The sequence below is a fragment of the Plecotus auritus genome (assembly GCF_963455305.1).
Source record: "Plecotus auritus genome assembly, chromosome: 9".
Taxonomy (NCBI): Eukaryota; Metazoa; Chordata; class Mammalia; order Chiroptera; family Vespertilionidae; genus Plecotus; species Plecotus auritus.
Genome location: NC_137783.1, coordinates 15,016,426 through 15,034,964, shown reverse-complemented (window position 1 = coordinate 15,034,964; position 18,539 = coordinate 15,016,426). Strand labels below are relative to the sequence as shown.

Genomic DNA, 18,539 nt, shown 5'->3' with positions numbered 1-18,539 from the left:
TCTTTCTAAATTGATCCCCCAGGCTTGGATTCAAACCCAGGGACCAGTCAGGTATGTCCCATAAAATTTGTTTTTATCTTCTTCAAGGGGCTGCTGTGTTATTTGTGAGCATCCAGAGGCCCCTCAAGCAGTGGATATACCGAGTAACCCAATAAGCCAAGCCTCTTAGGCAGCTCAGTGACATCCTTTTCAGGTTCTTCTCTCACAAGATACCCTTTGCCTTGTCTCCTTCCCATCCACGCCTGCGCATATCCCCCCGTGCCATGCCTCCATTCCTGCTACCCACTCTGGCAGGGGTGGCTTCAGGATGTGCCTACCTCAGTGACTGCCAGTGGTCGGTTTAGGCCCAAATCAAGGTCACCTTCTCCGTGAAGCCTCTCCTACACACTGAAATCCACAGTGGCCTCATGTCCAAAGAACTATGGTACAGTAACAAACACTACAAAACTACAGGGCACATGTTTATATTTAACTCTCTTAGTAGCCTTTCTTTTTTTTTAATTTTGTAAAAATATATTTCTTTATTGATTTCAGAGAGAAAGGAAGAGGGAGAGATAGAAACATCAATGATAAGAGAGAATCATTGATTGGCTGCCTCCTGCACACCCCCTACTGGGGATCGAGCCCGCAACCCGGGCATGTGCCCTTGGCCAGAACTGAACCTGAGACCCTTCAGTCTGCAGGTCGACGCTCTATCTGCTGAGCCAAACTGGCTAGGGCTCTTAGTAGCCTTTCAAGAGAGTCTTCTATGAATGCAAGGCAGAAATTCCTATCTAAAAATCACCCTAAGCTATCTGAAACCACATCTATGTCTCCGATGGGAGGTCACAAAGCTTTTATATGTCAGGAATCCCATTCCTCTCTATCTGCACAGTGCCTAGTACATAGTAGATGATCACGGGGCAAAAGTCTCAATTATGCACCATGCAAATCTATTAGTGATGATTCTACCAAGTAAAGTACCCAGATTTCCCAATAAATGGACAAAGGTAATTTATCAGATGACTATTTTTTGCTTCCATGGATCCATAGTTAGAGGGCTATACTTACACAAGTAAACAAACAAAACTATAAATATCAGCACCTTTGAAACTCCCAAGGATTTGCAGCAAGCAGCTCTTGTATATTCATCCATCCCCTACACAAAGCTGCTCTGTGTCCTCCACATACCACTTCACAGATTTGCCCCCTGAGAAGTTAATAGTCCAGCCTGGTGTTCTACCAAGAAAAGGGAAAAAAAGACTCAAGCCATTCAAAAGTTAATGTGTTAATTAAACCTGCAGAGTCTGACAGCAAAGTTCTCCACAGAGAAGGGAATGAAATCAAAGACTTTTACCAATGACTCTCTGGGCAGTAGTAGAAGGCTCTGGTTAGAACGACTCAATGTCCTTCAATAAAATTAATGGAGTCACCCTAGCCCGTTTGGCTCAGTGGATAGAGCATCAGCCCGCAGACTGAAGGGTCCTGGGTTTGATTCTGGTCAAAGGGCATGTACCTTACTTCTGGCTCAATCCCTGGGCTTGTGTGGGATGCAACCAATTATGTGTCTCTCTCACATTGACGTTTCTCTCTCTGTCTCTCTCCTCACTTCCACTCTCTCTAAAAATCAATGGGAAAATATCCTGGGGTGAGGATTAACGACAACAACAAAATTCATGGAGTCATCAGCACCTATAGAAGATTTACATCCCTCCCTGTTTGTGTCGGGCTTCACAGCTCTGAGGACCATTAGAACACAGAACTGAGAACTACCATCAGGACTACCATCAATGTCTGTTGCATCAACAGCAGCAGCAACTGCATTCTCCAGCAACGCTGAGCCTGCCAAGGACCTTGGAGAGGACAACAGGACATCTGAACCGTTTTAGGAGAACAATGTTCACCTACGAATCTTTGGTCACGAACAGCAGAATGTGATTCGTGAAGGGGTTGGCATTGTTCTGTTTTGGAATAACCCTGGTACAACATATTGAGGAAAAGATTGAAGGAGTAGAAATCGTATAAAGGGAGGGAAAAAGGAACCAAGGCAGAAAATCCTTCCTGCCTAAAATCATCCTAAACTATCTGAGGCCACTTCCTTGCCTTAGTACATAGAACTCGTGAGCTCACACCGGAGGCTCAGCTCTGCTCAAGATCCAGCAGCAGCCTCAGGGCCTAACCCTCCACTCTGTCCTTATGCTGGTCTGGGGCGGTCAGCTCTTCTCCTCCCTGCTACACTCTTCTCCTAATGAGGTTTTTCCTTTCTTTTTTTTTTTTTTATATTTCTCACATTGGTTTGTTTTCTTGCCACCTGCCTTTGTCTGCTATAAGAAGAGTATAGATAAACAAAAAATACAGTTGACTGCAGAAGATGCTATTGCAAAGGTTTGTTTTTTCCAATATTCTCCCCAGGATATGTTTATTGATTTGTTTTTTTAGAGGGAGGAAAGGAGAAAGGGAGAGAGGGGGGGGGGAGAGAGAGAGAGAGAGAGAGAGAGAGAGAGAGGCATCATTAGTGTGACAACGAAGTATCAATTGCCTCCCAGACACACTCCAAACTGGGATTGAACCCGCAAACATTTGGAGTATGGGACTATGCTCCAACCTACTCAGTCACCTGGCCAGGGCAAAGTTAGTTTTGAGCTTTTAATCAATTGTTCAGTCATCTCGGGGGCACACTCAGGAGGCCTGTAGAACTGCAAGTTGGATGCGGGCCACAGGCCCCAAGGGAGCAAAAAGAGGGATGCCACGGGGGACACATAGCATAGCTTGGGGGCTGGGAAAGAGTAAGACTCGTCGGCTTTGCTCAGGATTTCGAACCTACAGCAGCTTAAGATGGGACGAGAGAAGGGGACATGACAGTTTCCAACTTGGATTTTCCATCCTCTTACCATCTTTCTTTGAAGAGAAACTCAGCTTCCTTATGTTGATACGAAAGTTTGCCGTTGCCACAATCCCTGCAAAGTCTTCTCAATATCCCTAAGTTGCATCAATACAGCCCCTCCTTTCAGACTGCTAGGAACTCATTAGACACTTTCTTTTGCAGCTAGGAAATTGGTCCAAGGACACAATTGCATAGGACGGAAGAATGGTAACGTCTTTGGTTGATGGGATTGGAAGTGGTGCCCCAGAAACTTCCCCAGGGCGCCTTCCCCAGGCAGGAGGCAGGTCGCTGGGTCTCCTCCACAGGCTCAAGACGCTCCACATCCACATCGGCAGAACACTTCCTGCTGTCGGCTCCTTTTAAAGTTTCCTGCTCCTTCCTCTTTGCTTCTCTGCCCTTCACATTTTAGAGGCAGGAGGCCTGCAAATTGCACTTCTTGAAAAGGCTGACAGAAACTCCTGCCAGTTCTATTTTATTTGCCTCATCCTAACGCTGCCCTGGGGATGGTCTGGGTACAGAGCTCTCATCCAGCTCATGATTCTCCACTTCTCACTGAAAGTTACTGCTTTCTTTTTAGCAAGAAAGAGATGGTACCTTCAGGACTTCAAATGAATTCCTAATGCCGGGCCGGAGGCATGGCAAATATCAAGCTCTTTCCTCCCCCGGCCTCCACAGAGGAAAAGAGAAGGCCACAAATCACTCCGAGGGGAAGCTGCATTCTCTGGTTCCTGAAATAATTTCATGAAACTTCACTAAATGCTGACATGAGCCTTTCCACTGGCGGGTGGGTACAGGGATGGATAGAGAAAACCATGGTAACCATTCCAGACCAACACCCCTACCCCCACCAGATGTAAGTTCCTCAAAGAAAAAGCTAGCTCGTCAGGATATATCACAGCTATAGTGATGTGAAGTGTTTGGTTCCGAGTGCTATGGTGGTGGATGTTGGAGAGTAAAATGTGAGAATTTGCCAAAGCTTTCCAGGTGGGCCTAGGGATACAGTTAAAATTCTCAGTATGGCCCAGCCAGTGTGGCTCAGTTGGTTGAGCATTGTCCCATGCACCAAGAGGTCGCTGGTTTGATTCCCAGCCTGAGCACATGCCCAATTGTGGGCTCAAACTCCAGTAGGGGGTGTGCAGGAAGCAGGCAATCAATGATGTTTCTCTCTCATCTATGTTTCTATCTCTCCCTCTCCCTTCATCTCTCTCTCTAAAAAAAAAATCAATAAAAACTCCCCTCCTCCCCAATTTCTCAATATGAAGATGTAGAGGAACACTGTTCCAGGGGGAACAGGTCACTCTGAGCAAATTAACAGAGCAGCAAAGCTCAGCATGGAACAGAGAGACATATCAGTTAGAAGGTGACTGCAACCAGGCGGGGGAGAGATAAGTTTCTGGATTAGCCAGGGCTCCTGGATAGGAGAAGAACGAAAGGGATGATTATTTAAAAAATAAACAAAAAACAAATCAACATGAAACTGGAAAAATAAATCTGACCAGATGGAGAGCAGAAGACAGGTCACTTCTGAAAGCCCCTTCACTTTGCCTGAGCAGGGGGAGAAAGTACATGCAGACCCCTGGGACAAAAGCCGGGACAAGGTTGGAGGCACGGATGCACAGGGGTCACAGTGCTGTGTCTCTCAAGGTGTCAGAAGCAGTCTGATGAATCACAAGGGGCTGCTGGGTGCCAGGCAGCCAGCCAGGGCCATTTCCTCTGGCCACAGGTCCCTCTCTCTCCCTTCTTCTCCTGCCTTGACCAGGATCATCACACAACAGCCCTCCCTCTGCTGTGAAACTCAGCTCTTAGAATGGGCATCTCATGGTAGATTGGACAGGAAGGCACCTGACTTCGGGTTTCTCTTCCTCCTGGCAGCTTTGAGATCCTGGCTGTGGCGCTGAGTCTCTTAGAACACTGCGTGTGCCATGTGTAACCCACACTTACAATATCCTATTGTAGAAAGTTGGCAAGATAAAATTTTTTTAAAAAAGGTGAAAACAGCCTGGCCTGTGTGGCTCAGTGGTTGAGCATCGACCTATGAACCAGGAGGTCGAGGTTCGATTCCCAGTCAGGCCCTGAATTGTGGGCTTGATCCCTAGTGAGGGGCGTGCAGGAGGCTGCCAATCCATGATTCTTTCTCATCATTGATGTTTCTGTCTCTCTCTCCCTCTCCATTCCTCCCTCTGAAATCAATAAAACTATATTTTTTAAAAAGGTGAAAACAATAGAGACATAAATTCACAAAATGTGTCTATTCTTCCTTCTCCCAAAACCACTTTCCTCCTTGGCAACATCCTTGGTTGCGACTCCTCTTGGCAAGAAACCCTGCACATTGCTAGATTTCTAAAGGGCCAGCCTTAGAGATAGGCATTTTTCTGGGTATCCCTTGAACTCATTTAAGAAAGGGATCCATGTTCTGTTATGAGGCCAAATGTCCTTCAAACTTTCCCACTAGTACCTGGATTAAGGAGGCATCTTAATCCATTCAGACAATTGGTGATGGATAGACCCGGTCAAGAGAATTGACTAAAAGATGCACAAACAAAAATGTAAATCTATTTCAGAGCTTCAATAGCTACTAAATAGCATCGTTGTGCCTGTCCAAGCCTGAATACCAATTACTCCTTTTCAAATGTCCATTAGTCCTTGTTCTTGCAGCCCATTTCTCTCAAACCATTAGGAATAGGTAGATCCGACTGTTCAAGGTAGCAATTGAAAAATAATGACACAAACTGGTTAAACAAGGATTCTAAGGTGAACACAAGCCTTCCTTGTTTGCATATGATGGCATTTCAGCTCAAAAATTTGTTTTATAAACAAGCATTGGGGTTGACATTTAGCAAGCTCCCTGATTTCCACTCTAATCGCCAGTTTTGTATTTGGATACTTAAATTATGTATATATGCATGAGTTTAGAAATCAGCTCTGACATTGGGAAATTTCAAGCACATGGAAATCCTGCCAACCCAGCATGGTAAAGAATGCTCAACGTATTCCTTATAAATAACTGAGTGCCTTTTTACTTAACGCAGGGCCTTGGGGAAACGTGATGGCATTAGGCAGGTACCAGGTTCCTAAGTGTTTGTGCTTGTGCAGGAATCGTTTGAATATCCCCAGGGGGTGTGAACTTCAAGGATCCATTTATCTTTTATTTCAATTAGCCCTTTGACATTAAGGGGCTGCTAGGTGTCTTCCAAAACCAATGAAGTTACTGTGAAGACAAATACTGTAATATTTAATGGTTTACTGTTATTATAATCAATAATATTCCCTGAGCACTTCATATCTCCCATGCTCCATTCTTTCTGATTCCATGGTACCTTTTAGTGACTAAGAAGGCATTCCACGTTGACTAAAGTGCCTCTAACTTCAGGTGCTGAAAAGACACTGAACTATATCGCAAAGGCAGCCTTGTGTCTAAATCCAGCAACGCCATGCCAGGTTGGCTATCTTTCAGGTCTTTGAATAATACAATGGGTAGCATCTACTAGTATGCCTGCTACCTTCCAGACTCAGTGGTAAGTATCCTCAAACAGTCCTGGGAGAGGCAGGTGCTTTGGTTATTACTTCCACTTTCCAGTTACAGAAAGTATAAAATTAAGTGACCCCTGAGGGTCGCAGGGCCATTAGTAGGGCCTGAGAGAGTAGAGAGCTAATGCTCTCACCTAGTTTGGCATTTTGTCTATCAGTGGTGAGAAACAAGAATGACTGATTTTGGAAAATATTGGCATCTATTCCCTTATCAAGTAGTCATTACTTCCCAGGCAATGCCCAGTATTCCAAAAAGCCATGATAAGCAATACCCTTCTCTTAGGATCCAGGCAGAAAAGGAAAGATTAAGCCTGACCAGTGTGGCTCAGTGGTTGAGTATTCACCCACGAACCAAGAGGTCACTGGTTCAATTCCTGTTCACTGTTTTGATTCCTGGTCAGCACAGATGCCCAGGTTGCCGGCTCCAACCCCACTAGGGGTGTGCAGGAGGCAGTCAATCAATGTTTCTCTCTCACTGATGTTTCTATCCCTCTTCTTTCCTCTCTCTCTAAAATAAATAAAACAGATTTTTAAAGAAGAATGCTGACTGTTAATATTTAGTGTTTCAATTATGGGTGCCAAGAATCTCCAAATCCAAACATGCTTCCCCCTTTAAAACCACGTTCTGGTTTTATGTGTATCTTGGCCATATATACCAAAATATTGAAGGTGAGGCCCACATGCAATTTTAAGATTTATTTCTTTCATAACCTGTTTCTTTGGAACATAGAGGAGATCAGGGATCATGCAGGTGCACGGGTGGTATTACTGCTGACTCCCAGAGCTCCCAAAGAAGTGAGAATATAAACTTGCGAATTTTCCAGAACTGCCCCAGAATGAAGGGAGGCCCACCAAACTGTCTTAAGAGTTTTATACTCCCTCCACAGAACTGATAGCTCATTTGGATGTATTTTTTTTTTTAATCGCAAAATGATTTCACATCTCCTGAAATAAAGGAGACAGAGCGACCCATGAACAGGAGAAAAATAAAGATGATTGGAAAGACAGAAGGAAAAGAAAGAAGAGATTTGGGGTCCAATACAAGGTGGCAGATGAGCTTTCCTTATCCTGTAATATTTAAATTTTGTAAACACTGAAAAAATAAGAGAGTACCACATTTCAAACAAAGCAGGATCGCTTTTCTCAAAAAAACAAAACAAACAAACAAAAAAAACAACCTGAAGGACCAATGACATTGGAGGAGCCATCCTCAGTGGCAAGAACAACAGCTTGGAGCTCACCACATCCCCCTCCTCTGAATGAACACCTGCCTCTACTTCCCACCGCCCAGACCCAGCCACTCTGTCCAGTGGGATTTCTTGCTTGTCTGTGTAGGAACTGAGGTCATGGCCTAGATGGACCACCACCATCTGTAAGCATGGGGAGAAGCAGCACGCTGCACAGGACAGAGAAAAGTGGTCCTTCCTGCTTCTGGTCAGGGGCACAGGTCCTTCTGCAGAGCCTCCCAAGGGGACTTGCCAGCCTGAACCAGCAGGTCACTGGGCCTCTCCTCCCAAGCTCCCCACCTGCCTGAGTCCTGGGAGTGTCCATGTTGGTTTTACAACATTGCAGGACCCATCCCACCCCCGCCCCCGGCCTCCTTTACAAATCACTCCTCCAGTACAACCAACCCTAACAGAGCAGCCAGGAGCCCCGTGCGCCAGGATGGCCGGCAAAGCTGAAGGACACATACATCCTTGTACTTTTCTCCTATTTTTTTTCTCTCAGTCACATCTGTGCTTTGTTTTCTCTCATTTCAAATGTTTCCCAACACATCATGTTTAGTGAGGTGTTTAAGACAGACTGAGAGATGCTGTTGGAGGCAGTGTTTTATAGCACAGTTTGTACACTACTTTATTGCCAAATTAAAATAAAGATGTATTCTGGCAGACTCAGCCTGCTGCTAAGCCTGCCTTGGGTGGTTTTCTGTATTGAGGCAAGAAGATGGGGGGTGGGGGGGACTGGCAATGAGGTGAAGAACTCTATCTCCGTCCTCCCACTCGCTTCGTTTCCTAATGCAAAGAAACCACCCCCCCCCCCAAAAAAAAAAATGAGCAGAATGTTTGGTCTGTCTACAGCTTAAATGCAAAGATTAAAAAGTACAGAAATAAAGGAAAGCAAGATTTCAGCACTCCTATAATAAATGCCATAAAATTCTTCATAGTGTCCATAGTGATCCTTTTTCTTTGGAAGACGACGTATAAGGGGTGGGACCTTCCGTGACCACTATCCCTCTTCCCATTCGGTATAAAATGTCCATAATGCCTGTCATGTTAATTTGCTTGAGATTCCAGGGCTTTCCAAAGGTACCTCCTCACACAGACCCTTCAGAGGCCAAGGAACTCAGCTCCTGTTTCTAATACTAAGTCCCCAACCGGGCTTCCCATTGGTCAGGCTACTGCTTTAATTTAATTTTACTTAATTAATTTAGTTATAGATTTTTAGGGGAGGGAAAAAGGGAGGGGGAGAGAGGGAGGGAGAGCTAGAGAAAAAGAGAGAGAGAGAGAGAGAGAGAGAGAGAGAGAGAGAGAGAGAGAGAGAGATTTGTTATTCCACTTATTTATTCATTGATTGGTTGCTTCTTGTATGTGCCCTGATAGGGGATTGAGCCTGCAATCTTGGCGTAGCAGCACGATGCTCTAACCAACTCAGCAACCCGCCAGGGCCCCGGCTACTTTTCTTGGAACTTCAAATGGAAAAAGGCTCTGAACCTTTTCCTCCCAGCCCTCCCAGTGGGGCCTGGAGAGCCACATGCCAATTCAAGAAAATGTTTACCTCTTGGCAACCTCCCAGACCCTGACTACCACAGAGAGTTGTCTCTCTCTGAGAGAAAAGACTACAGAATCACAATATCCAGGTTTTATGGATTCTGAGGGCATGCGGCCATACACATTTCTCCCTGATTAAATCTTAAAAAAAAAAAATACACACACAAGAAAAAAAAACCCTGGCTTCCTATGGAACTGATGGCCAGCAGAACTGTATCCTGGGCCAGAACAGACAATCTGCTCAACAAATTCTTGGAGTGTCTTAAAATGCTCACATCAAAAAGCTTCCCCCAGGGTTCAGGCCTTCAAGATGAAATGCAATGGTGCAGGACAGCCCAGCCCACATGGGCTCCATCCTGGGAGCCAGCGGTCCATGCTCCCTCCTCATCCTCAGGGCCTTGCAGGTCTCATTCATGGAAGGGAAGAAACACATCGGCAGGGAAGTAAGGGGGGAACGAAGGTGGTATGTATCCAAAAGCGGGAGTGTATGCCTGCAAGGACTCGGAGGGGCACACAAGGAAAGAAGAGAGGAAGATTCTACCCAGTGGTGAGTTCTGAAGGAGCTGCCACCTACACAGGATACTTTCTAAGAGACAGGACCTTTTGCCTGACAACTCTGTCCACCTTACGTGGGCGTAAAACAGCATCCAGCAGAGACAACTAGCACTGAGGCTCAGCTCAGAGCTGGGAGTTTGGTGGCAGCAGCATTAGCAGCTGTCACAGAAAAAAACTGATGAGCAGTCCGTGAAAGAATAAATGTTCCTTTTCCCGGGCAAACATCGTCATTGGTCTGCCAACACCAGCATGGGGCCCTCCTTGGTGCTCAGAGCTGCATCTCATTACTGTTAAAAGCTCCCTGATTCATGGGTAATCGCCAGCTATTATTTCCATATCACTGACCCACCTGAGTGGCCACAGACCCTCTCCACTTGACTTCCAGCCAACCCCATTAGCTAATGGCTCCTCTGATGGCTACAGCCCCACTCCTCATTCTGTGACTCAAGCTCTGAGATGTGAAGTTCTTCTCCAATCCCTCCTTGCATCAGCACGTTACCCCTCTTTCATCCAGCATGATTTCACCTTCATTCTCTCCTGGAGAAACAGAAATCTGCCCATCTCAAGATAACACCCTTAAACATGAGAATCCTACCAAGTACACTACGCAAGGCTTTATGTCCTTCACTGAACTTGAACATGTGATAGCAAAGTGTGGGTTTTCTCTGTGGGAAGATTTGTTAGCTTCTACAGAGCAGAGATTGTTAATGTTTCTTCCGGCTCTGAAATGACAGAATTTATTTGGTGGATGGTCACAAGATGCTTTTTGGTCCAGTCCATAATGGCTATGCTATCATCCTAACTGGTCTTCTTGTTTTTGACCATGTATTACCACAATTCACTATTATATTTCTACCAAATTAACTGTTGTAATCTGTAGCTCTGAACCCATCATTCCGCAGACCAACATTTTCAAAAGATGCCTAATTAGAAGAACAAAAATTACTTTGCCTAACAACCAAATAGCCAATACAATAAAAAAACAATCAAGCGTCTGTTCTGGAAGTATATAATGAACTTTAACGAATTTCAGTTTCAGCCAAATGGTCAAATTCACAATCCTGTAAACAGGGGTTTTCTAACTTTGTGTTAGTGACATTCCTCTTATGTAAATGTGCCCCCCACACACAAGAAATATGACATATTCATTAATGTCTAGGTAAAATAATTTCATAAGATCATCACCCCTGCACTGTGGGCTGCCCATTTCATATAATCCATCCAGCTATCTTGATGGGGCACCTATTAAATGTGGGAGAGAGCACGGCCTCTCTTAGACTATTGGTGAACTCATGTGTATTTAATCTTCTCTCCCCAGATGGGTTATGCTCCTTGCTATAGTGATTTTATAGCAACACGGAAGCATACAGAACACCTAAAATGGACGTGGACTTTAGTATTCATGGTTTTTTTCCCCCAACCTTTTTGAAAGTGTCCCTGCAATTATAATTATCTGTATGAACACATTTTACAGCAAAGGAAGCCAACACTAAATAGCGCTCACTGTAAGTGGCTGAGCTGGGGCCACAGCCTGGAGGTTCTACCTCTTCCAGCACTACCCACTCTACCACCGCGATCCAGGAGGAACTGTCTAAAGTGCTGGGACCTGAAGGGGTTACATCCGGGGGCATCTCCTCCACGTGATCACAACGATGCACAGTGTTCCCTTGGCCAGGTAAATATGGCCTTCGCTGTGCCTCTAGCATCGCAGGGAAAATTAACCAACTGTCAGATAAAACGCAATAACGCAGCAGATTAAATGACTAATATTCTGAGTCTTGAGCTTCTCAGCCTTGCCCGTGGCCACTGCGCCATCCTGGACCAGATGCCATGTGGCCTGACTCTGGGAACGAAACTGTACATTCTGCTGAAAGGGCAGCCAGGCTGCTCAAGAGGAAATGAATCCTAATTGTAAATCTTTTCTATTTTTAGACTTAATGTGCATTTTATTTGGCAGGAAGGGCGGCATAAATAAAACTGCAATACTGAGAATTTTAATTTGCTTCCTACAAAATGCTCTGTCAGTAGAGATCTGGGAAAGGTGCTTCCAGCCTTCTGCCCCTCCAGGAAGAACCCCACGCATCACTACCCTCTCCAGATAAAACCCGAGAGCATCCTCCTCGTTCATGGAAGTCCGATATGTATAATTTCTAACACATGAGCCCTCTAAGGAGAATTCTAAGAATGACTTCACTGAACCATGCATTTCACATACAATATTTCAATATCTCCCTATGTTCCTTTTTGGTTTCTATGGCTAGAGTCTCTCTCCCATTTACCAATGTATATGTTGTTTCTTTTTCATTTTAATTTAATTGCATTTTATGTTGGTAGCCTTATATTCTATCCAGGAATGTAAGATCCTAAAAATCAGGGGCTATATGTATTTTATAGTATATCTGTAGTATAGGGTACAAGATATATTTTATAGTATGCATTCCATATCATATATACACATACATCACACACATACACATACACACACACACATGCAGAGACATCAAATAGCAAAACCTCATTCAATGCTTTCTTTAAAAAGTGGAACTCTCCTTCAATCCAACCACCAAGAGATGAAAAGTCCTGAGATAACCTATCTCTGAATGATGTTCTCTGTGGATGTTATTATTTTTCCTCTGGCCATTTTTCTCACGGTTTTAGAAAGTTCTTAGTGTTCTTAGCCTTGTGGCGGGGGAGGGGGGGGCGGCATCCTTCCTTTAAGGGTCTTATAAAAGCTATCCTGGGTCTTTACTAGAAAAATGATCACCTCTTGACACACACAAAACACATTCTCATATTCCATGATGCTCTGGGGCTCCTAATGGTCTGAAACATCTACATTAAAAACTGCTTCTTGCCCTAGCTAGTTTGGCTCAGTGGATACAGTGCTGGGACCTGAAGGGTTTGGCTCAGTTGGCCTGCAGACTGAAGGGTTCCGGGTTCAATTCCGGTTGCAGGTTGGATCTCCAGTAGGGGGTGTGCAGGAGGCAGTCAATCAATGATTCTCTCATCATTGATGTTTCTCACTCTCTCTCTACCTCTCCCTTCCTCTCTGAAATCAATAAAAATATATTTAAAAACAAGAACAAAACCTAACTGTCTCTCCACATTGAGTTCCTTAGTGTCTGGCTTTTCCCTTGTGTGCTGGGTCAGATGTTTACAAGCTCAAGCCAGTGACCTGAGACCCTCTTTGCTGCCTCTCGTCCCACAGGCACCTGGTTCAGGCGAATGCACATAACAAGACTGGTCATGGGGCAGAAGCATGGAGATGATCAACTAGGGGCTTCTCCGGGGAGAACCATGCGCTGTTGTCTCAAACAAGGTACTGTGCTCACCTTCTGGTCTTGGCTGTACGCCAGAATCCAGTCCTCCTGCTTGGGGTGGAAGAGCAAGCTCTGGATGTAGAAGCTCAGCCGGTACTTTTGATAGGTCGCTCCTTCATCTGAGCTGATCAGTAAACTGCTTTCAATCTCCGGGTCCGTGAGTAACATAATCTGCAGCAAAGAATTGTTGGGGAAAGATAATAATAAGAAGTTAAATTTGTGAATTTCCAAAACTTAACCATGAGCTAAAATTTTGACAAGGAAGGGAAAGGGGGCAGGCAAGGAACACCTGGGGACCTTGACTCTGTCAGGGTGGCTCTCCTACCTTGATCCAATGACATCAAATGAGATTCACTAAGGAATGAAGGAGGCAGGACAAGTTGAAAGGAAGAGAGAGGAAATGAAAGACTGCATTTTCTTCGCTTCCATAGGGATCCTGGATGTTCTCTTTTCCCCAAAGTTATTTCCTTCATCTGAACTATTTCCCACTGCTCCCGTGACCTCAACCCCCTACCTGCTTGGCCTTGTTTACTTTAATTTGGAGGGGAGGGGAGATTAAAGAGCAAGACTTGTAACATCTGTTGTTGGAGAGGTGGAAAGAAATAGAAAGAGATGGGAGTTCACAGGATTTTCTTGCTTGTACAGGCCTCTAGTTCATGTCAACAATATCCCATGTCATCCTACATTTAGCCTGACTTTTTTGTTAGTCTTGTGTCAAAAGCTGGGCTTTCTACAGCCTTCTCTGCGAATTGTACAAAGGCCACTTTATCCTATTATATAATTTACTTATTTATTTTGTTTACTCTTCATATACCCTCTACTAGAACCTAAATTCCATGAGAATAGAAGTAGTTGATATTTCTCTATTTTTCTCCCCCACAGGTGTGTTCCCAGCAGCTACAGTAAGACCTAGATTGTATTATACTAGAGGCCCGGTGCATGGCATTCATGCACTGAGGGGGTGGGGAGGGAATCCCTCAGCTCAGGCCTGCACCCTCTCGCAGTCTGGAACCCCTAGGTGGACATCCCCCGAGGGGTCCTTAGCACTGCCTCCCGAGGCAGGAGAGGCTCCAACCACCACCACTGTGCTTGCCAGCCATGAGCCGGCTTCTGGCTGAGCAGCACTACCCCTGTGGGAGTACACTGACCACCAGGGGGCAGCTCCTGTATTGAGTGTCTGCCCCCGGTGGTCAGTGCATATCATAGCGACCGGTCATTCCACTGTTCAGTCGATTTGCATATTAGCCTTTTATTATATAGAATACTCAGTAAATATTTGTCAAATAAATGAATGAATGGGAAGAGTTTACAGAGTAGTCACATGGACCTAGAAAGATGCCCAGCACAGTATGAGCTCATTATGAATGGAGGTCCCTCAGAAGTGTAGCTGGATCTCCCCATCAGTTGTCTTCCTGTCTACAAGAGAATATGCTCTGACTGTTGGAAACTTAATAGTGTCAGCTGCTTTGCACTCTCTCGCTGGGGTGGTTCATCTTGGTCAGAGCAGTAATGAACAATCCACAAAAGGAACATGATGGAGAAGCTGCCCCGAACACTGATTTTTATTCTCTCATGCTATGCCTCTAGGAATGTGTGATGAAGTACCTCATTCCCCACTCTCTGCAGGTCTCCTTTCACTCAGTCGAAGTGCACATCTAATGCTTCCTGACAGGTGGCCTTAATGCTACCTGCTGACTTCCTCCCCATCAACGTATTAATTGACACTTTCTGAGTTTGGTTCGGAGAAGCATGAAAGATGTGCTTAAAGTGTGGCTGTATGAAGAGAAATCACTGTAGCCCAGGGTTTTTAAAGATTACCAGCTGAGGAGGCAGCAGTTCTAGGACAGAAAGAGTGAGAGAGAAAGGAAAAATAAAACAGAGCCATGTCATAGAAGAGTAGAGTGCCAGGCAAACACACTGAGATTTCTCAAGCATTTGGAGGCAATCATATTAAAACCTTGGGATAGTGCCCTAGCTGGTTTGGCTCAGTAAACAGAGAGAGCATTGGCCTGGGGACTAACGGGTCATGGTTCAATTCTGGCCAGGGGCACATGCCCGGGTTGTGTGCTTGATCCCCAGTGGGGAGGCGGGGGAGGCATACAGGAGATCAATGATTCTCATCATTGATGTTTCTATCTCTCTTTCCCTCTCCCTTCCTTTCTGAAATCAATCAAAACATATTTTAAAGAAAAAAATCTGGGGGATAGTTAGTATCATCTTCAAAAGTGGTGTCTTGTGATGTCACTGCAAATGTCACCTGAGGATTGCACACCAGACACACTCAGCCTGCACTGTGTTTATGTCTGTGGGGAGAATTGAAGGCTCCCTGCTGTTCTTACAACCTCCGTTCTTTTTTCTTTTTTTTCAATTTTTAAAATTGATTTTCAGAGAGAGGGGGAGGGAGATGGAGAGGAAGAAAGAGATATTGACATGAGAGCAAAACATCTCAAAACATGGACTGGCTGCCTTCTGCATGCTCCCTGTTGGGGACTGAGCCCGCAACCTGTGCATGTGCCGTGACCAGGAATTGAACTGGCAACTTTTGGGTGCATGGGACCACACTCAACCTCTCTTCTGGAAGAGGAGAAAAGGGATGTGGGGCAGGGAGTGCAACACAGTGGCTGCTGGTGCATTCAGACACGATGGAAAGCACACACAAAATTGGAGACTAATTGCCTCTCAATCCATGTTCCGGTCAAGCCACTGTTCCCCACCATAAATTCTGACAAAGTTATCGTTTTCTTGTCTCGAGTTTACCACGCAGATAGGGTTCCCTCTTTGGATAGCTGGCATGGAGCTATCATCTAAGTGCTAAGTACAAACTCACATACATGGCTTCATTAAAATCTCTTGTATGCATTGAACAGGGATGTTCATAAGGCACCTAAATTCACAAGAATATTTCCAGGTGATTTCATGTTTACTAGCACAAACAGGTGTTTTCCAAACAACAAATAAGTCATCAAATAATTATATTGCTTTGTGTCTCCAACCACAATTAACAATGATATATAGCATGCTTTTAGCACTACTGCCCCAAGTAATTTCCATAATAATATGAAGAGGCTCAATTTCATAGGGCATCTATTGTCTCAGCAAGGTGATTTCCCCCCTCCTCTGATATTCTATTTCCCTGTTAAGCAGAATATGTTTTCCTCTCTTCCCACGAGTACAGACCCCACCACCTGCTTCTCCTGGCAGACCACTTCAGCAAAATAAAAAACTGGGCCCTAGCTGGTTTGGTTCAGTGGATAGAGTGTCAGCCTGCAGACCAAAGGGTCCCATGTTGGATTTGGGTCAAGGGCACATACCTTGATTGCATGCTCCTCCTATCCTCAAGTGAGGATTAACAAAAAATACAAATAAAATAATAAAATAAAAAGCTGGGCCTACAGAATATCCCAAATCAAGCTGATTTTTATTTATCATTTATTTAAAATATCTTTGATAGTTATTTATGCTCCAAGTCATGAGACTGTATAAGATATTTCTGCATCCAGGTGCTATTAAATAAGGGAGGGCAGATGTAGAATAATGCAAATATCGCTCAAACACGTGGCTACTTAAGAGCGAGTAAATGAAACTCCTGGCTTCCATGGCAGCTTTTTCTGGGTACTAAAAATATGTAGACTAAAATCTCACCTTCTCTAAACGGCCCTCACCTCCTCTATTTTGGAATTTGACATTTTAGAAATGATGGAAGATGCTAGGAAATACCCCCTATAAGATTTATAAGTGCCTTTATTACACAAACCTTCCAGTGGTTTGTCTTTCAAACCTCTGCTCAAATCCACTCAAAACAAACAGGTCAACTGGGATCTATTTCTACTTAGCCTTTTTTATTGCACAAACACCTCTGTAAGACCTCCAGTAGACGAACTGAAAATAAAAGAAAAATCAACTGCTCATGACCCTATCCTTTCAACAAGTTAAACAATGTGTATGCTTCCCTCTACTTTATCCACATCTACATATCATATCATAGATTTTTATTCTGATTTTTAACTTAATATTTTAATTTCATATTATTGCCTGTATTCAAATCCAACTGAATGAAAAACACACAAATGCACGCACACACAATAATACACACCACTGTAAACAATGTGTTACTTAATCACAACCTTTAACTTCATTAGTTTACAACCAGTGCAGTGGTTGAACCATTGAAAGTATTTAATAAATTATTGTTAACTAAATAAGTGAACTCTTATTATTTCAGTCTTTAAAAATGTTAATGGTTTTATTTCAAGTGGGTTGAGGTTTGTTTGGTCATTTTGTAGGTTAATAAGTAAATTAATAAGTAAATAAAGTCTTTAAGCAAAATATACATAGAAAATGTTTAACCTATTTGAAAAAAAAAAAAGAAACAATGTGAATAATATGTGTGATCCCATCTTTAGACAGGAATGATGTCATTTATTAATAAATATGTTCTATCCCAGAAGGTATTATACTGGGAAATATCAAAATGGCAACTTCAAATTCATGAACACTCCTCAAAAATGTGTAGGTTACACCCCTTAAACATGTCCAATAATCACTGTCTGCTGGTTTACACTGGCTCTCTACTCCTGGCTCATTGTGTGACTTTAAGTAAATGGTGCTTTGTTTGTTTAATCCTCTGCATTCTGGAATATGATCTGAATGACAGGAATTTGGAGGACTCTGTAAAAGGCATGAACCCAAACTTTGCACAATTCCTGAAGTGAGCGCTCTAAAAAGAGGGGCCATTATTTATTTGCCTGACATAGAGCTTGGTCTCTAGTAGAAGTCTATACATCTCTGTAAGTGAATGAACAAGTGAATGAGTGCATAGGTGAATCCTCTTCATTCCTGAGACCCTGGGAGTCTGCGTCCTCTTAAGTAAATCCTTGCTTTTCTACTTGGAGGCAAGGAGGGTAAAAACAAGGGGAAGTGTCTGTCTTTAACAGGAAAGTAATTATTCTTTGTTCAGATCAGCCCCTGGGTATTAGAGCCAGTTCGCTTATGCCTTGCAGGGTGCTGTGTTGACTGCATCTGCAGATGAATTGTTTTCTATAGAAAGTCATTAATGGCTACACAGGCTCCCACCGCCCAACTCCAAGCCATCATTCATCACCCACTTCTGGAGAAGGAAAAAACTTCATTTGCTTTTCCTAGAGGTGACAAATGAATATGAAATGCAATCTCGAGATTTCAACTATGTCACTTCTCACTTTTATTTGAGTATTAGTCCTTCAGACATGTTAGTGTCATCAAAAATTAAATGCATCTTCACTTTCTTTGACTTGCTCCAGATTCAACATATGGCTACATGATGTAACTCTACAAAAGTTTGGCTGGGAGCTTTTTTATCCTGCTAGGTTGTCTACTAGGGACATTGATCCTACAGAAATGTCACTACTATTTAGTTTTCCAGACTCTGTTCCTAGGTGTGTTGTTCTTGGAATTCCATAATTTAGATAGGGTGGTGTTAATAAACAGCAGCTTCAATACCTATAGGCATATACTTTATCTCACCAT

General features: G+C 43.8%; 1 protein-coding gene across 4 annotated transcripts in view; it reads right to left on the bottom strand.

Moving 5' to 3' along the window:
* Positions 1-18,539, bottom strand: part of SORCS1 (sortilin related VPS10 domain containing receptor 1) — a gene marked incomplete at its 3' end in the record, with an annotated part of 485,219 nt that overhangs the window by 171,204 nt on the left and 295,476 nt on the right. For all 4 annotated transcript variants that reach the window (XM_080641532.1, XM_080641530.1, XM_080641531.1 and 1 more), the window contains exon 4: positions 13,047-13,205. In XM_080641532.1, coding sequence (XP_080497658.1) covers positions 13,047-13,205 — 159 coding nt within the window. The remainder of the gene's footprint in view (positions 1-13,046; positions 13,206-18,539) is intronic.